The sequence below is a fragment of the Leptinotarsa decemlineata genome, unplaced genomic scaffold, assembly GCF_025532065.1.
Source record: "Leptinotarsa decemlineata unplaced genomic scaffold, Ldec_3_MD MMD2_tig00000576_RagTag_RagTag, whole genome shotgun sequence".
NCBI lineage: Eukaryota > Metazoa > Arthropoda > Insecta > Coleoptera > Chrysomelidae > Leptinotarsa > Leptinotarsa decemlineata.
The window spans coordinates 12028717-12051086 of record NW_027412551.1 but is presented as its reverse complement, the minus strand read 5'-3'; the positions used below and the strand labels follow the sequence as shown (position 1 = coordinate 12051086).

Below are 22370 nucleotides of genomic sequence, written 5' to 3'. Positions count from 1 at the left end.
TCGTGCACACGTGGACTTTTAATTGAGAATGATATATAAAATATTCATTGAGTTCGTATCGCCAAAGGCTACAAAAGTCATAGACTGTCTGAGTATTGGAAACGAATGCGTTGTTGAAATTCAATTTACAGTTTGGCTGGAAAGTTTGTAGGCTAAAATAGAAAAAAGTTTTTGATGAAACTTTATTTTATTAATCAATATAGTTACCTTCGATCAACCTCTTTGCGGCTAGTGTTCCTTATCAGAATCATACACTTCTCAGTTTAAAAACACAGTATGTAGGATTACCGGGGTCTTACCTTTTAACGTTTGATTCCTAACACGTCCCCACATATTTAAGTTTGGATCTCACACGAGCACAGAATAGCTTGAGTATCACCTTTATATCTCTGAATTCTCTAGTAGCCCATATTATGAAGCCCAACACTCGACTAGCAGATGAAACAGCTTAGTCTATATGTGGAAGGAAAGTGAATTTTTGATAGAAATCAGCGCCAAAGTCTTTCATTTGATCAACTCGACTTTCGTAAGTGAATTGTATGACTTTTCTTTCTAAAGAAAAACAGTACATGACATTCGACGATGTTAAGATTCTTACGATAATGGGAACACCAATCAAACTTCAAATCTGATTCATACTTAGAGTTTGAGCAGTCTCCATGATTTTCTTTATCATTTTGAATATTTTGTGGTCATCAGCGTAGAGCAGTTTTGAATTGTTTATTATTCAACTCAAATCGTTAATAAAAAGTAAGAACAAACGAGGTCCTACATTTGAGCCGTGGGGAATTCCATAAGTGGGAGCAGATTCAAAGTCTTCATTCTCAGGAATGACTGACCTTTTTGCAGTGGCGTACGGAAATTATACTAAACAGATGAGGAAAAATGATGATAAAATATATAGAATCACAAACTTGACAAAACAATGTTTTTGTTTTAATGCAATGATGTTTCTGAGAATTCAGTGCCTACTATTATGGGATTGTAGTATAGTACCAACAATTAATCACAAACCAAACCACAAGTCAGAAGAACCAAGGTAAAACAAAATAATACATAATTTATTGAGACCGTTAGAAAATACAAAATTATAATTCAACCTATCCAAAAACTATATCAGTTCCTAATGGTCTTGTGTATCCATGGCAAATAATCCGCTACTCTTGTGTAAATTCCGGGCCAACCTTCAGAACCGCATTGAGCTCCAAATGATACAATTCCTTCCTGGTACCACTGAGAACGATCCTTGTTTGACGTCTTCATGAGAGGACCACCACTATCACCTAACAATAAAATATGTGTTATCATTTTCTACATAGAATAGTTAAGGCTGGAGTTTTTGGTTTCACTATTTTTCGGGTTTAAAGGTCGTCGATTTTGTATTTTCTTTGTGACGTTTAATGGCGCGAATGGCTAGCTTCTTCAAAAGTTCATACATCTTGAGTTCATCTCCGATTGCCAGGTATTACGACTGCGGAAAGCGTATTTATGTTGATTTAGGTGGATTTCGTAAAGCAGCGTATAAGGTATACGATATACTCCTGCTGCTGATAGTGGGTCTCTTTTGTCTTTAGCCGACCTGAGGCTTTGTTTTATCTCCTTGGTGAATTTGGAAACCGTTTTAATGTTATATTTCCACACCAAGAAAATACAACAAAGCCCCAGGTCGGCTAAAGACGAAAAAGACGCACTATCAGCAGCAAGGATATATCGTATACCGTGCATTTGTCCGTGCATCCATTGGAACAAGGCTGAAGGAGCCCTGCAGACTAGGCCAAACGAACAAATAGGCTGTGACTAAACACGCACTCAGTGAACCACATTGCTATAAACCAGGGGTACCATAGCCGACTGGTATGAGAGGCGAACACACGGATAATTTTAGCAGAAAATGGAAAGCTTTGAACCTCAATATGACATCTCATTTTAAGAATTTCAAGAATAGCAAACATCATGGTGGAAGGTAGACAAGGGTTAACGAATGTTATTGACAATTCACCCGATCCCAGGTTAGGTTAGGTGAGGTTCAGAGTGGGTGGGTCTATTTAACCCTTTGAACCCTATAAACCCGCGAGGGTTTATTGTGGCTCATACTTATTCACACTCAATCAAATAAACCCAGCTTCTTGACGAAGCCGATTAGTTTGTATGGTGAGTGGTCTTCCAGGCCAGATGATGAGATTACGGCTCTGCCGAACTCTAAAAACCTGATTCGGTCCCCAGCTGGGCAAGCACAAATTATGTGCTCCACGTGTTTCGCCATACAATGGCTTCATCTGGCGTGTCTTTCAACTAATTCTACACATTCAATACTAAATATATATAGTTTATGGAGTACCTGAAATCAAAGTACCTGTTAACGAAGTACATGAATTTTAAGTAGCTGATATTTTACCTGAGTTTCTAACGAATTAAATTACCTGCACTTATGTTCCATTTTCACATTTGAAAAAATATATTCAGTAACGGAGAGTTATTGAGTTCTAATTGATCATTCAGTAAATTACCCGAATTCCTGAATCTATTGATTTCTAAACATTCTAGATGATTAAGTTTCAAACTCTTCTCTTCTAAATGTAACATCTCGTACTCATGATTGAACTCATGTCAGATCAGGAGTATATAAGCTGACTGGTGGCTCTTGTCCAAATCTGTATATTGGCCAAACAAGAAGAACATTTTTCCAACGAATTAAAGAACATAGGAGTAGTTTTGTAAATAGAAAGACCAATTCCACATTTGCAAACCATCTTTTAGCAGAAGGACATGAGTTCAATCATGAGTACGAGATGTTACATTTAGAAGAGAAGAGTTTGAAACTTAATCATCTAGAATGTTTAGAAATCAATAGATTCAGGAATTCGGGTAATTTACTGAAAGATCAATTAGAACTCAATAACTCTCCGTTACTGAATATATTTTTTCAAATGTGAAAACGACCAGAGTTCCGAAGGAGCACTCCATGGATACAATGGAAGCTTATGATCATTTTGTTCAGATTCTTGACAAGAAGTACACGATTTAACAAAACTCACGATCCCATTGTCCACGTTCGGCCAGTAGACATGTAAACGTGCACTGGACTGCATGGCAATTATACCAGGATGTCCATCATGAGGCACCATCAATACCTCATGTCTAAGTGCTTCTGGAATACATATTCTTTCTTTCCGAAGGAGAATATTTTCCTCAAACGAAAGTTCCTCACGTTTCTCGAAGTATGGAAGAATCTCGTTAGGTAGTTGTCTTTTTCCACGTTCGATATCAGAGTGTTATTGTATTCATCTTGTTTGAATTTATTACTTCTGTCGTTACATTCAAGAAATTCTTGACTTGATTGTTTGAAGTCTGAATTTAATGCATTTGTATGCTTGACATTAATCTGTCCTAATAGATTCGAAAGTTGTTTCGACTGTAACGAAGCCTGTTTCAAAATAAGTGCTGTTGCTTCAGTTTCTTCCAGGGTGGCTGTATTATTTGGATGTAACCTAATTAATTCCTATTGGCAGGCCATGTTGTTGATACCAATAACTAGTTGATTTTGAAGACGTTCTTTCAAACTATGTTCATAAACTAGGTAATGGTTTCACTGTCCTTTCTGCTACCCTTTCAGACAGAATATATTTTGTTTTACCATGATATTTGTTTAGTACGTTCACGATATCGTCAAAAGATTTTGGTGTCACTTCATCTGGCTTGAAATGATCAACCAGAATCTTAAAATGTTCAGGTCCTACTTTGCTCAGAAGCAAATTACGTCGTTTCACTTTAGTAGGCTCATCGTTTGTGTTCAGACTATGAAGTTGTAATTCCATTTTGAAAAGTTGTATGAAATAGTACCAGCCCTCTTTTTCCGAAAAAAATCTTTCAAACTGGAAATATCTCAAGTATTCTGTATCAGTTGACATTGTTCCCTTAGACTTGAATGACACAGTTCAAATTATCTGGTTGGTTCAGCTTGTTGGCTGTTTGTGTTGAATGTTTTTGTCATGCTGTTTGATATGTTTATCTGTCTTCTAAACTCTCACTGGTTTATCCTCGTCGCCATAAAATGTGGTATGGTTGGGTTGATTGCAATAATTACTTTCATTACTGATAGTCGATGTGTTTTGTTTATTGTCATAATCAACATCACAGAACATTAGAACTGTCAGATGATAAACTAAAATTATAAATATGGAACATGATACTATAAAGTGTTTTTTGAATACGTTAATAACTACCTGAGTCAACATAAATACGCCTAACGCAGCCGCAATATCCACTCATCGCAGATAAAACTATTGAAGACACTAGCTACTAGCGCAAGCGATACATCAGGAAAAAAAATCGATGGCCTTCAAGTCCGAAAAATAGTGACACTGATTTTCTACATAGTCATAATCCTTAATGATGCCAATATGGATAGTGGACCAAGCGTCGGGAAAAGTCTCATAGTTCTGGTATGCGCGAAAGGTTTTCTTGAATACTTTTCATATTTTTCTTTTTCAATGATGGAAACTAGAAAATATCCTGAATTCTCCCATGTGTAGAATCCAAAAACGCACTTTTTCGATCGAAAGATATTTTCAGATTTTTTTTTGTTTTATGATGCCCCACATACAGGTAAAAAGTAATATGATACTGGAACGTAACACAAAGAAAAACATATAGTGTCAAATTTGAATACTGGGAATTTCACAAAGGAAAAAATCAAATTTGATTGTAAACTGGAGTGGAATTTCTATATTATCTACATTTGGTCAAAGAGAGTATATACAATGCAAGGAAAACCTACAGAAATAAAACGGTAGACAGAATATTAATATGAGCGAATGAAAACTAGGAAACTACATTTCTAGATTCAAGAAAAATATAGGCTGCTTACATTGGAATAGTCTTGCAAAAGGTCAATGGAAATGAAAGCAAAGAACTGAACGAACAACACAATCGAAAAAATGAGTAATAATATGAACGATTACGTATTTCCCCATTTTCAGATATTGCAAACGGGGCACCGCAGGGTTCTTCAATGGGTCTGGTGATTTTTATGTAAGAGTGGAATTATCAATGGATGATATTCAATCAACAATACATGTAAATTATGCATTAAAAATCTATCTTGGTAATGCTCTTGACAATATGATTGATTGAATGGTTGATACCTAATTTCTCTCTACCTCACTTAGGATAGAACTGATTTTATGGGATTTGTTTAAAGAAATATGAGAAATTTTCTTCACAAGTGGACAGTTCTTCATAATTGTTTCCATAAGTATAGACCATACCTGCAAACCATATATTGATTAACGTTTGAAACATTGCAAAAAATCAGAAGATTGTTGAATTAATAGCGGCTCCAAACATAATTTTGGATATGACAGAAAGTGTAACTTCTGGTCTATACCTAGTTGCTATACCTAGCTATAGCTAGGTTGAACTTGAGCAGTATTCAAAAACCAACCCATATGTGTATGGGAAGTTGGAAAGTTAACAAAACACCGAGTACAACATCAAGACCAGAATTTCTGTTGATGTTAAGCTGTTTGATTATTTTGGTAAGAATTATGTAACTTCTTTTCAAAGAAATGAACACTCATGAATCTGTAGAAAAAATTGCATCCTCTTTCAAATCCTTGCTGGGCATTTTTTTGTGGAATGAATATCAGAAACCCTAGATAGACGAAGTTATTGTTTGAAAATTTCTCGACAGAGTATTGACTTGGAGTGGAAACAGTTAAAAGGGATCCAAATTTATAAAGTATTCTTCCAGCTTGAATTTTATAAAGAAGAATATTGATCATAAAAGCATGTTTTCACCAGCGATAGGCAAAAACAGAAAGTAAATTTGATCTTCTCACGTTTTCGTTATCAGCAAGGTCACAAATTTTGATATATTATACTACCAGGTATTCCAATTAGTAAACCCTAGTTGGTTTTCATTTCTGGTTTTTATTACTGAGTTTTCATCTATGATAATTCTTCGACTTAACGGATGGTATCAGTAAAAATTCTCAAGACATCCATTCATAAATATTGAAGAGGCCTGAAAAGATTAGTGATGAAAGGAAATTACAATATAAAAACATGGGAGATTTCGAATATTTCATATGAAAATCAGTTTCTAATTGATAGGAAAAATCTGGATCTCTTTCAGAATATTCCATATTATGGAATGAAAAGTACCTCATAACTAACATTAAATCGATCCAAACTTTCTTAGCATTTGAGAAAGCAGGAACTTCCATTGGTTTCAAATGAGTTAAGACTTTCGATTGGGATCATTTTTGTAAGTGAGCCATTTTTGACTTGTTTTTTCGAACACGTACATAATTTTTATCCTTCCTTCGATAAATAAACTCAAATTTTAATCGTACCTGTGCATGAATCTCTTCCTCGCTGTCCACCTGCGCAAATTTGCGAATCCGTCAGAACAATGTTAGCTGAAGAGAATTGCTTTGTACACTGTTCCCTTTCGGCTATTGGAATCTCTACTTTCAGTTTTATTGGACTGCGGTTCAGAACCTCAGTTTTTCCCCATCCAGCTACGGAAACTGATTCGCCAATGTTTGCTCTTTCGTTGGGTTCTGGTAGACAGATCGGTCTGATATAGTCTGTGGAAACGAACGAATTGAATAATTAGAATGAAAATCCAAATGACATTGGGGAATGATGAAAAAATGAATTCCTCTCCTAAATTCAATAAAAATCATCATATGTCAAGTACCTCTACCCCGAAAACAATTTTGCAACTTTCATACACATTCCCTGCCAGCTATATTTTCATATTATATGCCTCTATGGGCCAATGTTATTATATCTTGGTTTTTTGTATAAGAAGCCTTTCCATTTGGTTATTTAGTCAAAATTATTTTATTTTTGACGCGGCGGGTAGAATCAATTCGATGGCTGTACACGCCGTTGGTCCCTTTACGTAGACAGCACACACGACATAACCTAAAATTTTTATATCAATCTGTGGCAACTGTGTGTAGTATAACAATTATAAGTCTTGTTTTTCTGCGTTTGTGTTCAGGATTGTAAAATAATGTAAGTGGCGAATATTATTTTGAAGTTATCATTTCTGAATTAGGTATATATATTATTATTTCAGAATGTCTCATCGTAAACGTAAACTGACAAACGAACATTTAGCAAAATATGCAGAAAATTTTGGAGAAATGTCAGACGAATATGACTGGGAACCGTTTGAGAGCAAAGATAGTGATGAATCATTTCAGTATGAGTCCGAATCAGAAACGTCATCAGATTCAGAAACTGCAGAATATATACAGACATTTATACAGCAAACAAAAAGAGTGAAATCAGGTATTCAGGGTGTTGAATCTCTCTTACCTTCAATAAGTCGTTTAGTAGATGATAAATCAACAAATCCAGTGTCGCCGTTTCAAGGAATGCCAAATAATGAGCGAGAATCGCAGAATTTGACATCATCAGCTGTAGAAGATTCACAATCGAACCAATATTCATTATGGGAGCCCACAATTGGAAACTATAAGTCAATAGATCCTTTCTCTTTTTTGGGAAAGAAAGTTTTTGTCTTTCTACTACTCCATCTTGATACAAACAAAAAAAAATCTACACATCCATGTATAGAGTTACTCATTTTCAAATTGATTACTTCCTTCCTTTCTTTGGAAGATTCCCTCATCCTTTTTTTTGTATCAAGATGGAGTAGTAGAAAGCCAAAAACTTTCTTTCCCAAAAATTAATCACTCCTAAAAATATAACCCCTTCAATTCAAAAAATAAGATTCCTCTTGGCTGGGATTAAATCAAATAGGTGAATGATTGTCATTACGATGTCATCGATGACATAAGCAGATCAAGCTTATTTCGTGACAATAAAAATCGTAATTCATGAATGAAGTGTGTGTATTTTCTATAATGTTATCCAATTTGGTACTGAAGAGCCTTGGGGCAAGTGTCTTAAGACGAAACATCGGTGTATACCAGTGAGGATGACAGTGTTCTATATAAGTGCAATTTGTTACCATTCATTTAAAGTAGAACTCATGTGAATGATATCTGATTTTTATTACACAACGAATGTTTGGAATACAAACTGAGTAGAAAAAAGTATCTTGTGTATAATTCAGTGTTCATATAGAAGTATTTGTTTCGAAAGAATTTTTTTCTTTCGTATAATTCAATGTTTATATGAAAGTAGCTGTTTCAGGAGAACTTTTTTTCAGTTTGTGTCTGAAAGTTACTTCTTTGCATGATCTACACATCCATGTATAGAGTTACTTATTTTCAAATTGATTACTTCCTTCCTTTCCTTTGAAGATTACCTCATCCATGTTTTTTTGTATCAAGATGGAGTAGTAGAAAGCCAAAAACTTTCTTTTCCAAAAATGAATCACTCCTAAAAATATAACCCCTTCAATTCATCCTTTCTCTGTTCCATCGAGAGTGAAACCAGAGGTAGCAGCATTGTTGGCGGATTCCACACCAGGTAACTTTTTTGATGCTGTAGTAGATGATGAAGTAATATCCCTTATTTGCAACGAGACAAACAACAATGCGACACAACTTGTTTTAGCCGAGGATGCTATACCAAACTCGCGTTTGCATGCTTGGATTCCCACCACAAAGTCTGAGATTAGACAGTTTCTCGGATTAGTGGCTTAAATGGGATTAGTAAAACTGCCATCACTGCATCACTACTGTAGTACAGATGAACTGTTCAATAATAATTTTGCTTCTAAGGTAATGTCGAGAAATCGATTTGAATTGTTATTACGGATGATTCATTTTGCTGACAATACCGAGGCAGATAAAAGTGACTAAATGTATAAAATAACGCCCCTACTGGATATTTCAAAAGGAAATTTTCAGTCGTTGCATGTTCCTGATGAATTGATTTGTGTTGACAAAACTCTCCTACCATTTAGATGAAGACTAGGGTTTCGTCAGTATACCAAAATAAAAAGACACAAGTATGGGGTAAATTTATTCAAACTTTTTTCTGGATTTGGATGCACATACATCAAAATATATGCAGGCAAAGAAGACACTACTGTCACTCCTGAAAAAGTTGTACTGCATCTAACTCAAGGTTTTGTAAATGAAGGACGAACACTAATTATTGATAACTGGTACACAAGTTTGTCTCTGGCCAAAAAAATGTTAGACGCCAATACACATGTAATTGGTACTATTCGAATAAACCGAAAAGATCTGCCCAAAGAAATTGTAAATGCCAAGTTAAAACGTGGCGAAATTTATTCCATGGAAAATCAATACGGCATTACGATTATTAATTGGAAAGATAAGAGAAACATTCTTGCCATGCAATCAGCAAACAAAAGTGAAACCTAAAGTTGTACTGAACTACAATAAAGGTGAGGCAGCTGTAGATTTATCAGATCAATTTGCGGCCTATTCAAATCCACTAAGGAAAATTATAAAGTGGTTTCGAAAAGTGGGATTTGAACTTATCCTTTCTACATCTTCAGTAAATGCCTATGAACGTGGCCCAATAATGCAATACCAGTGTTGGTCCCATGGGACCAAAGTGACAGCAGGGAAAGTGTTAACTAGCCCTCAGCCCTCATCTAATTTAACACTGCCGTTAGTTTCACAATCTGCAAATGAGCATTCGTTAAATCATCGTACTCATGATCTATGCTGTGTTTTACTCAATATTCGTTCAATATTATCATGCATTCAGTAACGAAATTATTCTCTACATATACAGATACAGAATCTTGCTTGCTAAAGGTGAGGCAAAGATTCATAGATTGTAAAATACAGACACACGACTATTGAGTAATATATCAAACAAGAAGGCAAGATATGTGCGGAGTTTGGAAACGTTTAGATCATCCCAAGTTTCGAATGAAGCAAATGAAAAAACCATTAATAATTTATAAAAAAAACTTATAGGTATATTAAAGAGCAAAGCGAGTTCACAGAAAAAAAAACAAATGAAAGCCATCAATATAACAAACTACTCAGTTTGTTCAAAACTATTTGAGATATAATATCTTACGCCACATTATTTGCGTGATACTTATCGTTATATTATGACCTTTGTGAATTGTAGCCTATATGTTATTTTGATGTATAAGCTGTATTCATGTTAAGTTGCATCTAAATCCCCAATTCCCAAATATATTAACCAGTAATGATCGAGATATCTAAAGAAAAAAATCAAAGTTTCTAATTCCTCAATATTAGTAAAAAATACAGGATGATTTTTTACCAAAATTTCTCTTAGATAATGATTTTGTTCTTGGTCATTAATATTAAAGAAGATTTGCCATAATTCAAAGTAAGGTTGTGATGATTCAACCAACAATACAATGTCCTTGCTTATGTTGTTATCAATCCTTTCAGTGTCGATGAGAAAATGGAGGAAGGTATCAGCGTATGACTTCTTGATTTTATATCAATAATTATTTTGAAACAGAGTTTATGTTTACCAAAACTATTCCTCTGGTAGATATTTCGAATCTTTCAGAATTGGCCGCCAAAAAAATAAAAGCAGACAGGGTTGGTCTCTTCATGCTTTCACGTGTACTCACTTGTATAAGTAACCCTTCTACTGAGCCTTATCAATGCAATATCGTCGTATCGGTTATTGTTGTTGTTATCATAATTTGGATGGGGGATAGCTTCATCAATACCAGCATCAACTGGTCGTTGGTTACAGTTTCTTGGTGATTTGCAGTCGATGACTGTTTCTGTGTTGTACTCTCCCAATCTGGCTAGACTCCTAAAATAATGAAAGGAATACAAACTACTAGACTGAAAATAGAAACAAAATGTACGATACGACAGTTGATTATCGGAATCACTCGTACCATGTTTTTGTTATTTGCTTTGATTCGAAATGATGAAATGATGTCGAAATTCAAAACACACTTCATCGTGTACTTCATTTATATCAGTAAAGCAAAAATACACTGATTTTTCTGTTTAACTGTTGAACAACCTAGATGGGCATTCTTTCTGGTTGTACAATAATAGGAGATATTTTATGAATTTTCAATTCAGTAATTCAGCAGTCGTGCATATTAATTCTAGCAAAACTAGCCTCACAAACAATATTTGATATTTCTTCATTCATGGGAACCTGTCCAGAATTCTGGAAGTAAAGTTTTCTAACTCCATCCCACGAATCCGGAGATAGGGAAAACATTAAAAACTATCGTTCAGTTAGCAAGCTATATAAAATTCCCAAGTTACTGAACTGTTTGATAACTGATAAACTCACATTCGATATGGAAAACATAGTAAATTAACATCAACATGACTTTATATCTGACAGATCTATCACTTCGAATTTTTTGCCTCATCAACATTTTCTTTTGAATAATCTAGAGGAAAAACAGCAGGTTGACTCTATTTATACTAATTTCTCTAAAGCCTTTGACCGGGTAGATCATGACCTTCTCACAGCTGAGCTTCTAAAGTTGGGCATCAATGGTAACGTGACAAAATGGATAAACAGCTATTTGGGGAATACGATTTAGTGTGTTAAATATGATGGTTCCATATCATCACAAATTTCTGTGAAGTCTGGTGTTCCTCAAGGACGGCATGTAAGCCCAATACGTTTTATTCTTTCTGTAAACGATGTGCCGGATGTCGTACACCATAGCTTTTACCCAATGTTTGCAGACGATCTCAAACTTTACAGGGTAGTAGATAGATTTTGTGATGCAGAATTGTTACAGTTAGGCTTGAATAACTTATCTCGTTGGTGTGATATGAACGTGCCTCATTCAAATACGAATGAATAACATTTTCAAGAACCTATTGTATAACCATACAAAATCAAAAACATTAGCCTAATGTAGATCAACAGCGTTCGGGAGTTGGGAGTGTTGTTTGATAACAAAGTAACCCATAAAGGTCATATTGATAACTTTGTATCTAAATCACTCAAATTATTAGGATTTGTTTCACAGACAAATTTTCCATAAATAAATTCAAAATATTGTATTGTTCTCTGGTACCATAAGGCAGATATATCTAAGATTCGGAAAGTACAAAAGATGAGATCATGTGCACTTAAGCTCATATATCAGAGGTCCGATTATGAATATCCCGTTATTCTGCTACTTTTGAATTCATCTAGTTTGGAGCACGGCTGAGCTGAAATTGATTTGAGACTTCTTCATAAAGTTATAAATGGTGATATCAACTGTCCATATTCAACACAACTGATTGACTCCAATGTAAATTCGAAAAGAACCAGAGTGTTTGAAAATCTTTACCATTCTACCAGCTATCGCTTGAATCAGTGATTCCTATAGTGGAGAGATTCAAAGAGAGTTTACGTTGGCGTGATCAAAAAATGGCGGTTCACAACTCCATTTTTTTAACATCCACATCAATTGACCGATTAATTCTCACTTTTTATTTAAAAACTGTTAATTTGTGGTCGGAACGCAGCCGCAATGCAAATTTCCATGTTTAGATCTGATCTTCACATTTTTTGTTGAGTTTTGGGAATATGCTAGAAATGTAGCTGCAGGGGATCCACCAGAACTAGTAAAATTTTGGAAGGATTCTATGATAAAAGAAAGTTTGGGAACCTCTGCCTTAAATTAATCCATTAATAAAATTCTTAGCAAATGAGATTAGCATCCGTATTGATTTATTTGATTCATCCGTGTTAGGAATCACACGTTAAAAGGTAAGACCTCGTTAGTCCTTAGCTCGCACAAGTTTCTTAACTTCTGAGAGTTGTTGTTCGTATGGGGGCGGCAGCTGATTAACGGAAAAACAGATTTTAAACAGATTTTTTTTAAACAGATCCTTGTATTCTTTCAAAAATCAGATTAAATGTATGGACATACTATGAAGAAACTGCTCATTATTATTATTAATAATCAATTGATATTCAGTATTCTCAGTATTCCACATTATTGTCCAATTGTTCATTTTTCTCTCACACTATTTATATGTTCAACGTAAAATGGTTGATGAATAGATGAATAAATAAATAAACAATTTTCCTTTCATCGAATTGTTTTTTCCCCATTAGGATAATGATAAGAAAGACCACTTCGAATGTACATGAATTTTCAGAAGGCTAGTATTTGGTAATCAACTTACAATGTTCCTACTTTCCGTAAGATTTCTCCAGTAACACAATGTGCTGCAGTAAGAACATATCTGTCAGAGATCAAAGTTCCTGCACAAGACCATCGAGGGTATCCTGAAGAATTTGTGTATTGAAGAAGAACCATCCATGGAAATTCATCTAAAGCGGTATCTACGCCATCAAAAATTTTATTAGTTTCCTGAAAAAAAAAAGTTTTATGTCAATGATGAATATTTACAGATAAAATCTCATGGTCGATTTTAACTTATATTCTGGAAATATTCCACAGAAGATAGTGAAAAACACAACATTGTGTTTCAGACTGGCCAAAAGCGATGAATTCCATGAGAAATTTAAGACATGACAACGTTGCCGATTATCGACACATTTCACGACGCATCCAACAACTTTCTTCTACGATTTGATCATGAGCTCTATGATTTATTACCAGAAAGTGGGGACAGTAGCACTACGAGGTCTTCTAGCATTCTACTGTAGTTCTACAATTTACATTTCCGTATATTAGTTGTTCTCTTACCTGGAAACCGCAGGAAGCTCTACTTGGAATGAGTGAATTCCTCGTGAACTGAGTATTTCTCTGTCCCCCACTCCCAATCAGTCTTCTTCCTTCGACAGTAGACTGTGTTTTAGCATAATTGGCGTGAGTTCCACAGCACACTAGAGGATCGCTATCGTATCCACATTGGGACTTTCTTAAAAATTTTAGTTGAACTTCGTCTCTTGTTTGGATGACGTTTAGGAGTATTTCGCAATTGTAAATAGACGTACAAGTCGCTGATTGGCCATTTGGGGTGCGGCATGATCTACCACGTTCTGGAAGAAAGGAAAATGAACTGTAATTTAGGAGGACTATTGATAATGGCTAGTAAATAAAAAATATATTCTGGTATTCCAAATTCTCTAGCGTCTCGATAGGAGTTAAATTCATATGAGTTAAAAAAACATTCAACTTCCGCTCAGAGACCCATATTCTGATTGAATATTTCCCAATCACCAAAAGAGGTCACTCATTTTAAACGGTTTTCGGTTCAAAAGTTCAAAAACCTGAACTCAACCCTTCATTTCCATTCCAGTTGCCATATCATATTCAAATATTTTGTTCAATATCATTGAACAGAAAGTGTAAAAAAATTGAGGGTCTATAAGTCATAGGGATACTTGCGACAAGTCATTTTTGTTAGGGTAGAAAAACCGAAAATAGTAATCATCTAAAAGAACAATTCGTTCAGGCCAGTCTCAACACCCTACACAGTAGGTTAATGGACTGACACCTATCAGAAAACAACTACTCTCCTGGCTAATACCACGAAGGGCGTTGAATTATATCCGACAGGTGTCAGTGCAGGATTCTTCACTGAAGTTATTCCTGCATATGCTGTTGGCGATACAACTGCCGCAACAGATTTTCAATTATTGGAACACACTTGCAGACCGGTTTCGGGCTGTTTGGCCACTCGTCAGTGCAAGGTAGTGTATATCATCAACATGAAGTCGATGATTTCCGATAATTGAAAATCGAATTCCGTCAGAGTATCATTCCTCGAACTAAGCTGAAGACTACAACAAACAACAGGTTTGTCGTCGCTCCATCTGACTGTGAACGAGGTAACCAACTGCATATCCAAATTTGCTCAATTCCTCGTAAATTTGGGCAAATTTGGATATGCAGTTGGTTACCTCGTTCACAGTCAGATGGAGCGACGACAAACTTGTTGTTTGTTGTAGTCTTCAGCTTAGTTCGAGGAATGATACTCTGACGGAATTCGATTTTCAATTATCGGAAATCATCGACTTCATGTTGATGATATACACTACCTTGCACTGACGAGTGGCCAAACAGCCCGAAACCGGTCTGCAAGTGTGTTCCAATAATTGAAAATCTGTTGCGGCAGTTGTATCGCCAACAGCATATGCAGGAATAACTTCAGTGAAGAATCCTGCACTGACACCTGTCGGATATAATTCAACGCCCTTCGTGGTATTAGCCAGGGGAGTAGTTGTTTTCTGATAGGTGTCAGTCCATTAACCTACTGTGTAGGGTGTTGAGACTGGCCTGAACGAATTGTTCTTTTAGATGATTTGATTTATAGCCAGTCTTCAAGTATGCCCACTGACTATACGCGAAAATAGTAATTTTGACAACAATGTAGGGCAGGGAGGGGGAATAGCGCTCACTGGGAAATGGCTCCCACCTCTGTAATTCTATTACAGAATTCTGTTACACGCGTTTCCTCGCGTGAAGCGCGAGGAAACGGGACCTCTAAAGGTGCGTATTCACCAAAAAAGCGAGCACCATCTAACAAGAGTGAACGAGCATTCTGCATCAATAATCGTCTGATGAGTACGAGCTAGCGAGCGAGCGAACGTATGCTTGTTCGCGTTCAGAAAAGATTGAGAAGAAGGCGGTATACCAAAAGGTGCTCGCACAAAGTAAATGGATCAACTACGACTACGAACTTGAAGATATTCGGCCTGGTGTGGACGAGACATCAATATGTCGAGCAAACACGAGCGAACATGAGCGAACACGAGAAAACATACACGAATGCTCGCCCATGCTCGCTCGTGCTCGCTTTTTCGGTGAATACGCACCTTAACAGACAGCGTTGCAAACAGACAGTCAGTTCCCGTCTTAGGATAGTGAAGTGTGTTTTTTCATTTGCCGTCGCACTGATCTAATTTTTGTTCAGGTGTTTTTTGTCGATAAGTCCAAAAATTATGCTTATTTAATCATCAATTTTACTATTCTGACAATAAAACTATTGTTTCCAATGATAATGCAATCAATTTTCAACAAATATGGGACACAAATGTGTTTTTTTTAATTTCAAATTCATTACAACACGACCGTATGGGGTTATATCGCTCATCTGAACGCCAATAAATCGTCACAGAACCACCGCTAAAGCGGCCTGGACCGAAGAAGACCTTCAAACTGCTAAAACTGCGATTGAAATCGAACCACCGGAATTTACCCATTGAACTCGAATGTTTTCACTGATCAAGATTTTTTGACAGCGTGGCTGATGGCACAAGAATCGGAACAAATCGCTGAAAACCTAGACCCAAATGTTCAGAATTCTGTAAATGCGCAGTCAAATGGTCTGGCTCTAATTCCAGGACATACATCTCTTTTGGCAGGTACATCCAATAAGGATCAATGCTCTGGATCTGTTTTGACAGTTGCTCCTAACCAAGAACTTGTTGATGTGCAAAGAACTCCGGTATCCTCTGCTGCTATAGCAACGACACCAACTATTGCACCATCTTCTGAGCCAGGTTGAAAAGAGCGAAAACAATATGCTACCATATTAACTGAGAGAAAAGAAAAAAACTGTGAAACTCAATGCGATTGAAAAGGATGATTAATAGAGAGCAAAAATAGTTGGCAAAGAAAAGAACAGACATTTGAAAGAAAAATCTTGCAAGAGAAAAATTTTACAAGAAAGTTCTTCAGAGAGTGAAGATGAAGAGCACCTTTGTGACGTTGACAGTGATGACGAAATGAAAGTGGATGATGAAATTCATAACAAATGTATTATTTGCGACGAATTTGGAAAATATAACGAGTAGTGGTATCGCTGCACCGTCTGCAGAGTGTGGGCTCATGCTATTTGTTCAGGATGAGATTCGCCAGATGGATACATCTGTGATTTATGTGCCCAAAAATTAAATATAAGGTTGATCTCATTACTCCGTACCTTGAGCGGTATTATCAAAAGTCAGGGACAATGCCGCTCAAACATGTATTTTTTTGAATGTTTTTTTTACTACTAGTAGGTCAAAGATATATGCTTTTGTTGTTGAATTGTTGATTACTTGATAACTGAAGACTTTGTTACTTTTCCTAATTTTGAAATATAACAAATAATTTGAGAAATATACCATGTTTTCCTTAAGTGACCGCCATTTCCCCTCCCTACCCTATCCCGTATCCAAAATAAGGAGGAGCAGCATGAGAAAATTGGAAATCGTGAGGAATACAAGGGAATAAAAGCTTTCTGGGATTTAGAAAATGTTTCCAAATGATCAAGCTTTGAATCTTCACTTTCTTTTTACAAAAGTTCGAAATCTTGGTTTGAGGTATGTTGAATAATTTGATTTCGATTATCTAACATATCAATAGAAAAAACTTCCTGAATCACTTTTGCGTAGGCTCCTTTGGAAAGTAATTTGTCTATCGTTTTCGCTTTGCTGCGATTTGCTTAATGATATTGAGTTCCTTAATAAAAGTATCTATTGAAAAAAGAACATGTACTGATCTATGTATCTGTATCTGTAGAGTAGGGAGGGTGAGTGTAGGCCCACATGTGACCCATTGTACAGCCTCCCAAGGAGTTGTCCTCCTAGGTCATCCTTTCCAGGAATCCTTTCCTTTCCAGGTCCTTTCCAGGAAGGTGGAGAGGTCTCTGAGAGATATCGGCCGGTATAGGCCAAGACTCGCCGATCACACACTCTCTTATTGACGATAACTCCGGACATTAGCATAGAACATGCATGACAGTTTCATCTTCCTGTTCACACATCCTGCATAGAGGTGTGTCCACTAACCCCATATTGTGGAGGTGTTTCCTTAGTTGACAATGACCAGTCAGAAATCGTACTGTTATTAAGCGTATAATTTTCCTGGTCATCACCAGATATTTCTTCGGCGCCAGCTTCCCAAGGTCGCCCAGGGTGATCCTGGCAAAACTGCATCCTTTGATTCCACTCCATCTCTTTAGGGATTGAGCATAGGTGTTTGGTTGTCTAGTTCCACAATAGTCGAAGTCATCAGGCCGTAGGTGCTACTGGGTCCTATGAATCATACTATCATAAGGTTCTATTTTGTGTTGATATGGATAGATAGGATCGCAATGAAGAGTAATATTCGTATTGGAAAGTTTGTGACAAATTGAAAAATAATGCTTGTTGTTCATCTCACTGATTGTGAAGTCCAAAAGATTGATTGAGTTTGAATTTTCTGCTTCTACTTCAACAGTAAATTTGATGTTTTCATGAATTTTGAAGAACATCTAATCTGTAAGAACCCGTGGAACATTCCATGACGGCATCGACATGTCTATGCCAATACTAGTAATCTAAGGGAAAAACATTTGTTTTTTCATTCGATTCCTAGTAATCATGGATACTCATCAAGTATCGGTCAAATCAATCAAGGTTTTTAAAAAAGAATACGAGAAATACTCGTATGCGTCCAAGGACGCATATGAATCGACATTTTTAGGTTATCCATGAAAATATTTGCATGTAAGGGGTTTGACGGATTCCCATTGATCAAACTTTTTGAAAAGGAATAAATATTATTGTTGAACTGAAAATAACCACATAAGGTGGATGATTTCTTGTTGTGAAACTGACTTCACTGGATTTTCATCTAATATATGACTGAAGTAACAGTATCATCAAGAGGTATGCTGGGAAATAGATTCTGCACATATTAATTTTGTTTTCGATTCCGTAGAGGCGGAGTCAATCAGAAAGATACTTTTACACTGCCACTTTTCAATCTGTTCAAGATGGCATTTACAGATTCCATTGAGACGTTTCGTCTTTGAGAAACCATCACCAATTTCACTCCTTTACGTGGACAGAAAAAATAATCAGCTTTTTTGACGACAATTTCACTGATGTATTATACTCAAACAAAATTTTTCGACTTTTGAAATATCACTCTAACAAACTCTGGACACACTGTATATTTTCCGCTCCCCTGATGATTTTAAAGAATAACATTGTCAATGTTAGTAATGTTTCCAGATGTAGCCAAGTTTATAGAAATTCGACAGTACGAATGGAATTCTTCATTTGTGTGGAATTTGGAGGTACAAAATTTCTGATTAGGCAAATTTAGTGAGTTGAAAGGAGATGGAAAATTTTGATACTATTGATTTTAAAACAAAATATTCTCCACAATGACTATAACCTGAAATAACAATAATCGCTCATGAATTTGTTTCAGTTGTATATGAGGCTTATCAAAAAATATGAGTTTGTCCATTAGCGAAGAAATGGAAACATCATCATGTATTTATTGAGTGCTGAAGATAAATGTTCATGAAATTACCAAAATGGAAATAGTTTTATGAAATAGAAACTTTGGTGAAAAAACAAAATCTGATATTTGGTGACATTTGGGTCCAATTTCACTGATATATCTGTTGACACTTTTCTGTGTAACCATTGAAAATTTCAATAAATAGTTGCTTCAAACACTGAACTTTTGAGAAAGATATTGACTAACTTGTAGACAATGAACTTGTGAATTTTCTTGTTCTCTAATTGATGATATTATTTTCATCTAGATTTGAAAATGAAGTAATTTCGAGGTGTTTCATATTGGATCAATCTAAGGTCCTTCACTTGATGAATTTCTCAAAAACCCTCAACCCAAGATATCAATTATTTTTTTTTGTTCCTTTCAGAGAATTTGTATCGCTGTAGAATCTAATATTGTTGTACCTGCCATGAAATGATATCAAAAATATATAATTTCGAATGTAACAAGGAGCCACTGCTGCATATCAAGTCAACTACTAATTTCGTCAAAACAATGTAACCTTTCACATATTGCCCCTCACAGTTGATTTCTTATCTTTCATTCAGTTGATACGCCACAGGAAAAACACTGTCAATGACGTTCAAATCATACACGTGATTATTTCTCAATAACCTAATATCAGTATATAATGGTGGAAAGAAATAAAATGCATATCTTCCGTTTCATTAGACTATCATAGACATGGTCATACCAAAAACGGTAACTAATCAGTTTTTTACAAACTGTAGGTTTTCGGATAAAATGAATAATCTGAAAGTGTCGTGTTTGTACATTCTATGCAGTTCTTGCTCAGCAATTAAACTGGAAATATTGTGCTTCAACATAGAACGCCATTACTTACCATTGGATGAGATGAATAGAGCTGTAGGGCTTCTTCAAGATGGCATGCGACAAAATGTTGTAGCTCTTCGTTTGGGGGTATCCCAGAGTGTTATCAGTCGATTGTGGCGGCGTTTCCGTGAAACTGGCAGTCCAGCCGAACAACATCCAGGGCGAGGACGCGCTACAACTGCAGTTCAAAACCGACTTTTGGTCTTAACCGCAAGAAGACAACCCACAATCACAGCACCTGAGTTGGTTAACGTGTTGCAGCAGACGCACCAGGTAACCATTGGTCGTGATACTGTCAGAAATCGACTGCATGAAGCAGATCTCCACAACAGAAGGCCACTTAGGTGTCCACCTTTGTCGAGAGGCAATCGCGGTAGAAAATTAGAGTGGTGTCAAGAACATCAAAACTGGGATGCAAATGATTGGACCACAGTTTTTTTTACAGACGAATCCAGATTTGGATTTCATCCAGATTCTCGTCGAGTAAGACTGTGGAGACGACCTGGAAATAATGAACGTTTGAGACACGTCCAGGAAGTCCACACATACAGAGGTGGTACAGTAATGCTATGGGGCGGAATCATGTTCGGCGGCAGAACCGATCTCGTTTTTCCAAATCGCTCCCTCACAGCTCGACAGTACCTCGACACCATTTTTCTACCTATCGTCCGTCCGTTTGCTGGTGCTGTTGGTGAAAACTTCTACCTAATGCACGATAATGCTCGTCCATATGTCGCGCGTCTAGTGACTGACTGGCTCACCAACGAAGGAGTTGATGTATTGCCATGGCCAGCACAACCACCGGACCTGAATCCCATCGAGCATGTGTGGGACATGCGTCAACGAAGAATTACTCCGCATATGGGAAAAATTCACACAACGTTTCAATTGAGAGAGCTTTTAATCGCTGAATGGGCAAATGTACCTCAACAAGACATTGACAATCTCATTTTGTCGATGCACAATAGATGTAGGGCCGTAATAAACCAGCGTGGAGGCCATGCTTTGTACTGATTCCTATTTTTTTTGTATTATGATTTTTTTTCGGGGTGCCAAAGAAGAGCCATATTTTTTTTTAGTTTTGCTTATATGCGCACTCAGTATTTTTGACCATTAAATAAATTTTGTTGTAAGTTACATTCGTTTAATAATCACCCGTCAACTTTCTTTTCCCTAAAGCGATCTAAAAAAAAATTATTGCCATTTTTAAAAATATCCCTAGACTTTTACGATGTGTGTATTTTATCATCTTCTATTAAAATCCACACGCAGCTAAATGGTCATAGAATAATGTCACAGTCATTTCTGAGAATTCAGAGCCTTCTATTTTGGAATTATTGAAAATGTTCAAACTGTGAGTAGGTATAGGTTTCATTATATTTCAAATGAACATTTTATTGAATTTGAAGGAATATGTTTTAGGAGAGATTAGTTCTTGGGAGTGAAAAGTTTTGTGATGTCTCCAAGGTATTTATCAATTTTTCTCTAACGATTCAATACGTTTCTGAATGAAGTTGGCCTTCAGCAACCCAAAGCAAATAATTCAACAATGACTAACATGATCGCGGAAACTGCAAATGAAGCAGATACCATGTTTATGATGGAGTTTTGAAATAAAAAAACATCAGGTATAATATTCCAAGTACTTACGTCCTTCAACTTTTGAAATTCCCACAACTATCACTAAAATCACAGCATATTTTTTGTACCACATTATATCCACTGAAACAACAACCAAGTCTGCCTTCGATCTAATAATACACGATCTTCACTGAGCGGTCAGATATGAGTTTACCAGTTCCGTTTTATATATATGTATATAAATTTTTATTTACCCGGCTAATCGATTGGTATTTCCAAACGTTCACGTAAAAGATCTTGCATGGGGGTTTTCTTCTGGAGGCGTGAATAATCATTCGAAATGCTGACATCCTCAGAAGAGAATCAATTAATTAGAATGGCGTTTTGTTGGAATTCATTGTGGTGATACATTTCAAATTCTGAAATACCTAGTAGTAACTGGAATAACAAGAAGAAGGAAATTCAGAGATTATGTACGAAAATACTGAAATTCTTATTTGATGACTAATGAAGAAATTGATTTAGATTTTGTTCTTTCTCTATGAAAGTAATGGTAATATCGTTTTTTTCACACAATTTAAAAATAAAGAACGAAGTCAATTGTTATATTTCATTTCTTGAATTTTTCTAACCGGAATAGTTTGAAAAATGATGAATAACCTTCTCAACAACGCTGGAGGTGATCGTTTTCAAGTTATTTATAATTTTTTATATCGATTCATATTACTTATCCTAGGGTGCTAGGTGTAGTTGCTGTGAACATACAAAAACTAAGTATGTGGTGGATCTCGTCAAAAATTAACCATGTTTTGAA

General features: G+C 36.0%; 1 protein-coding gene across 1 annotated transcript; it reads right to left on the bottom strand.

Annotated features, from left to right (window-relative positions):
• Positions 1-1040: 1040 nt before the first annotated feature.
• Positions 1041-21785, bottom strand: LOC111510007 (phenoloxidase-activating factor 1). Its single transcript, XM_074174445.1, has 6 exons — positions 21626-21785; positions 13601-13896; positions 13074-13261; positions 10532-10722; positions 6357-6593; positions 1041-1283 (listed from the first exon to the last, which is right to left on the bottom strand). Exons 1-6 carry the CDS (start codon positions 21687-21689, stop codon positions 1117-1119), a joined length of 1143 nt encoding a protein of 380 aa, XP_074030546.1. The 5' UTR covers positions 21690-21785; the 3' UTR covers positions 1041-1116.
• Positions 21786-22370: the final 585 nt, after the last annotated feature.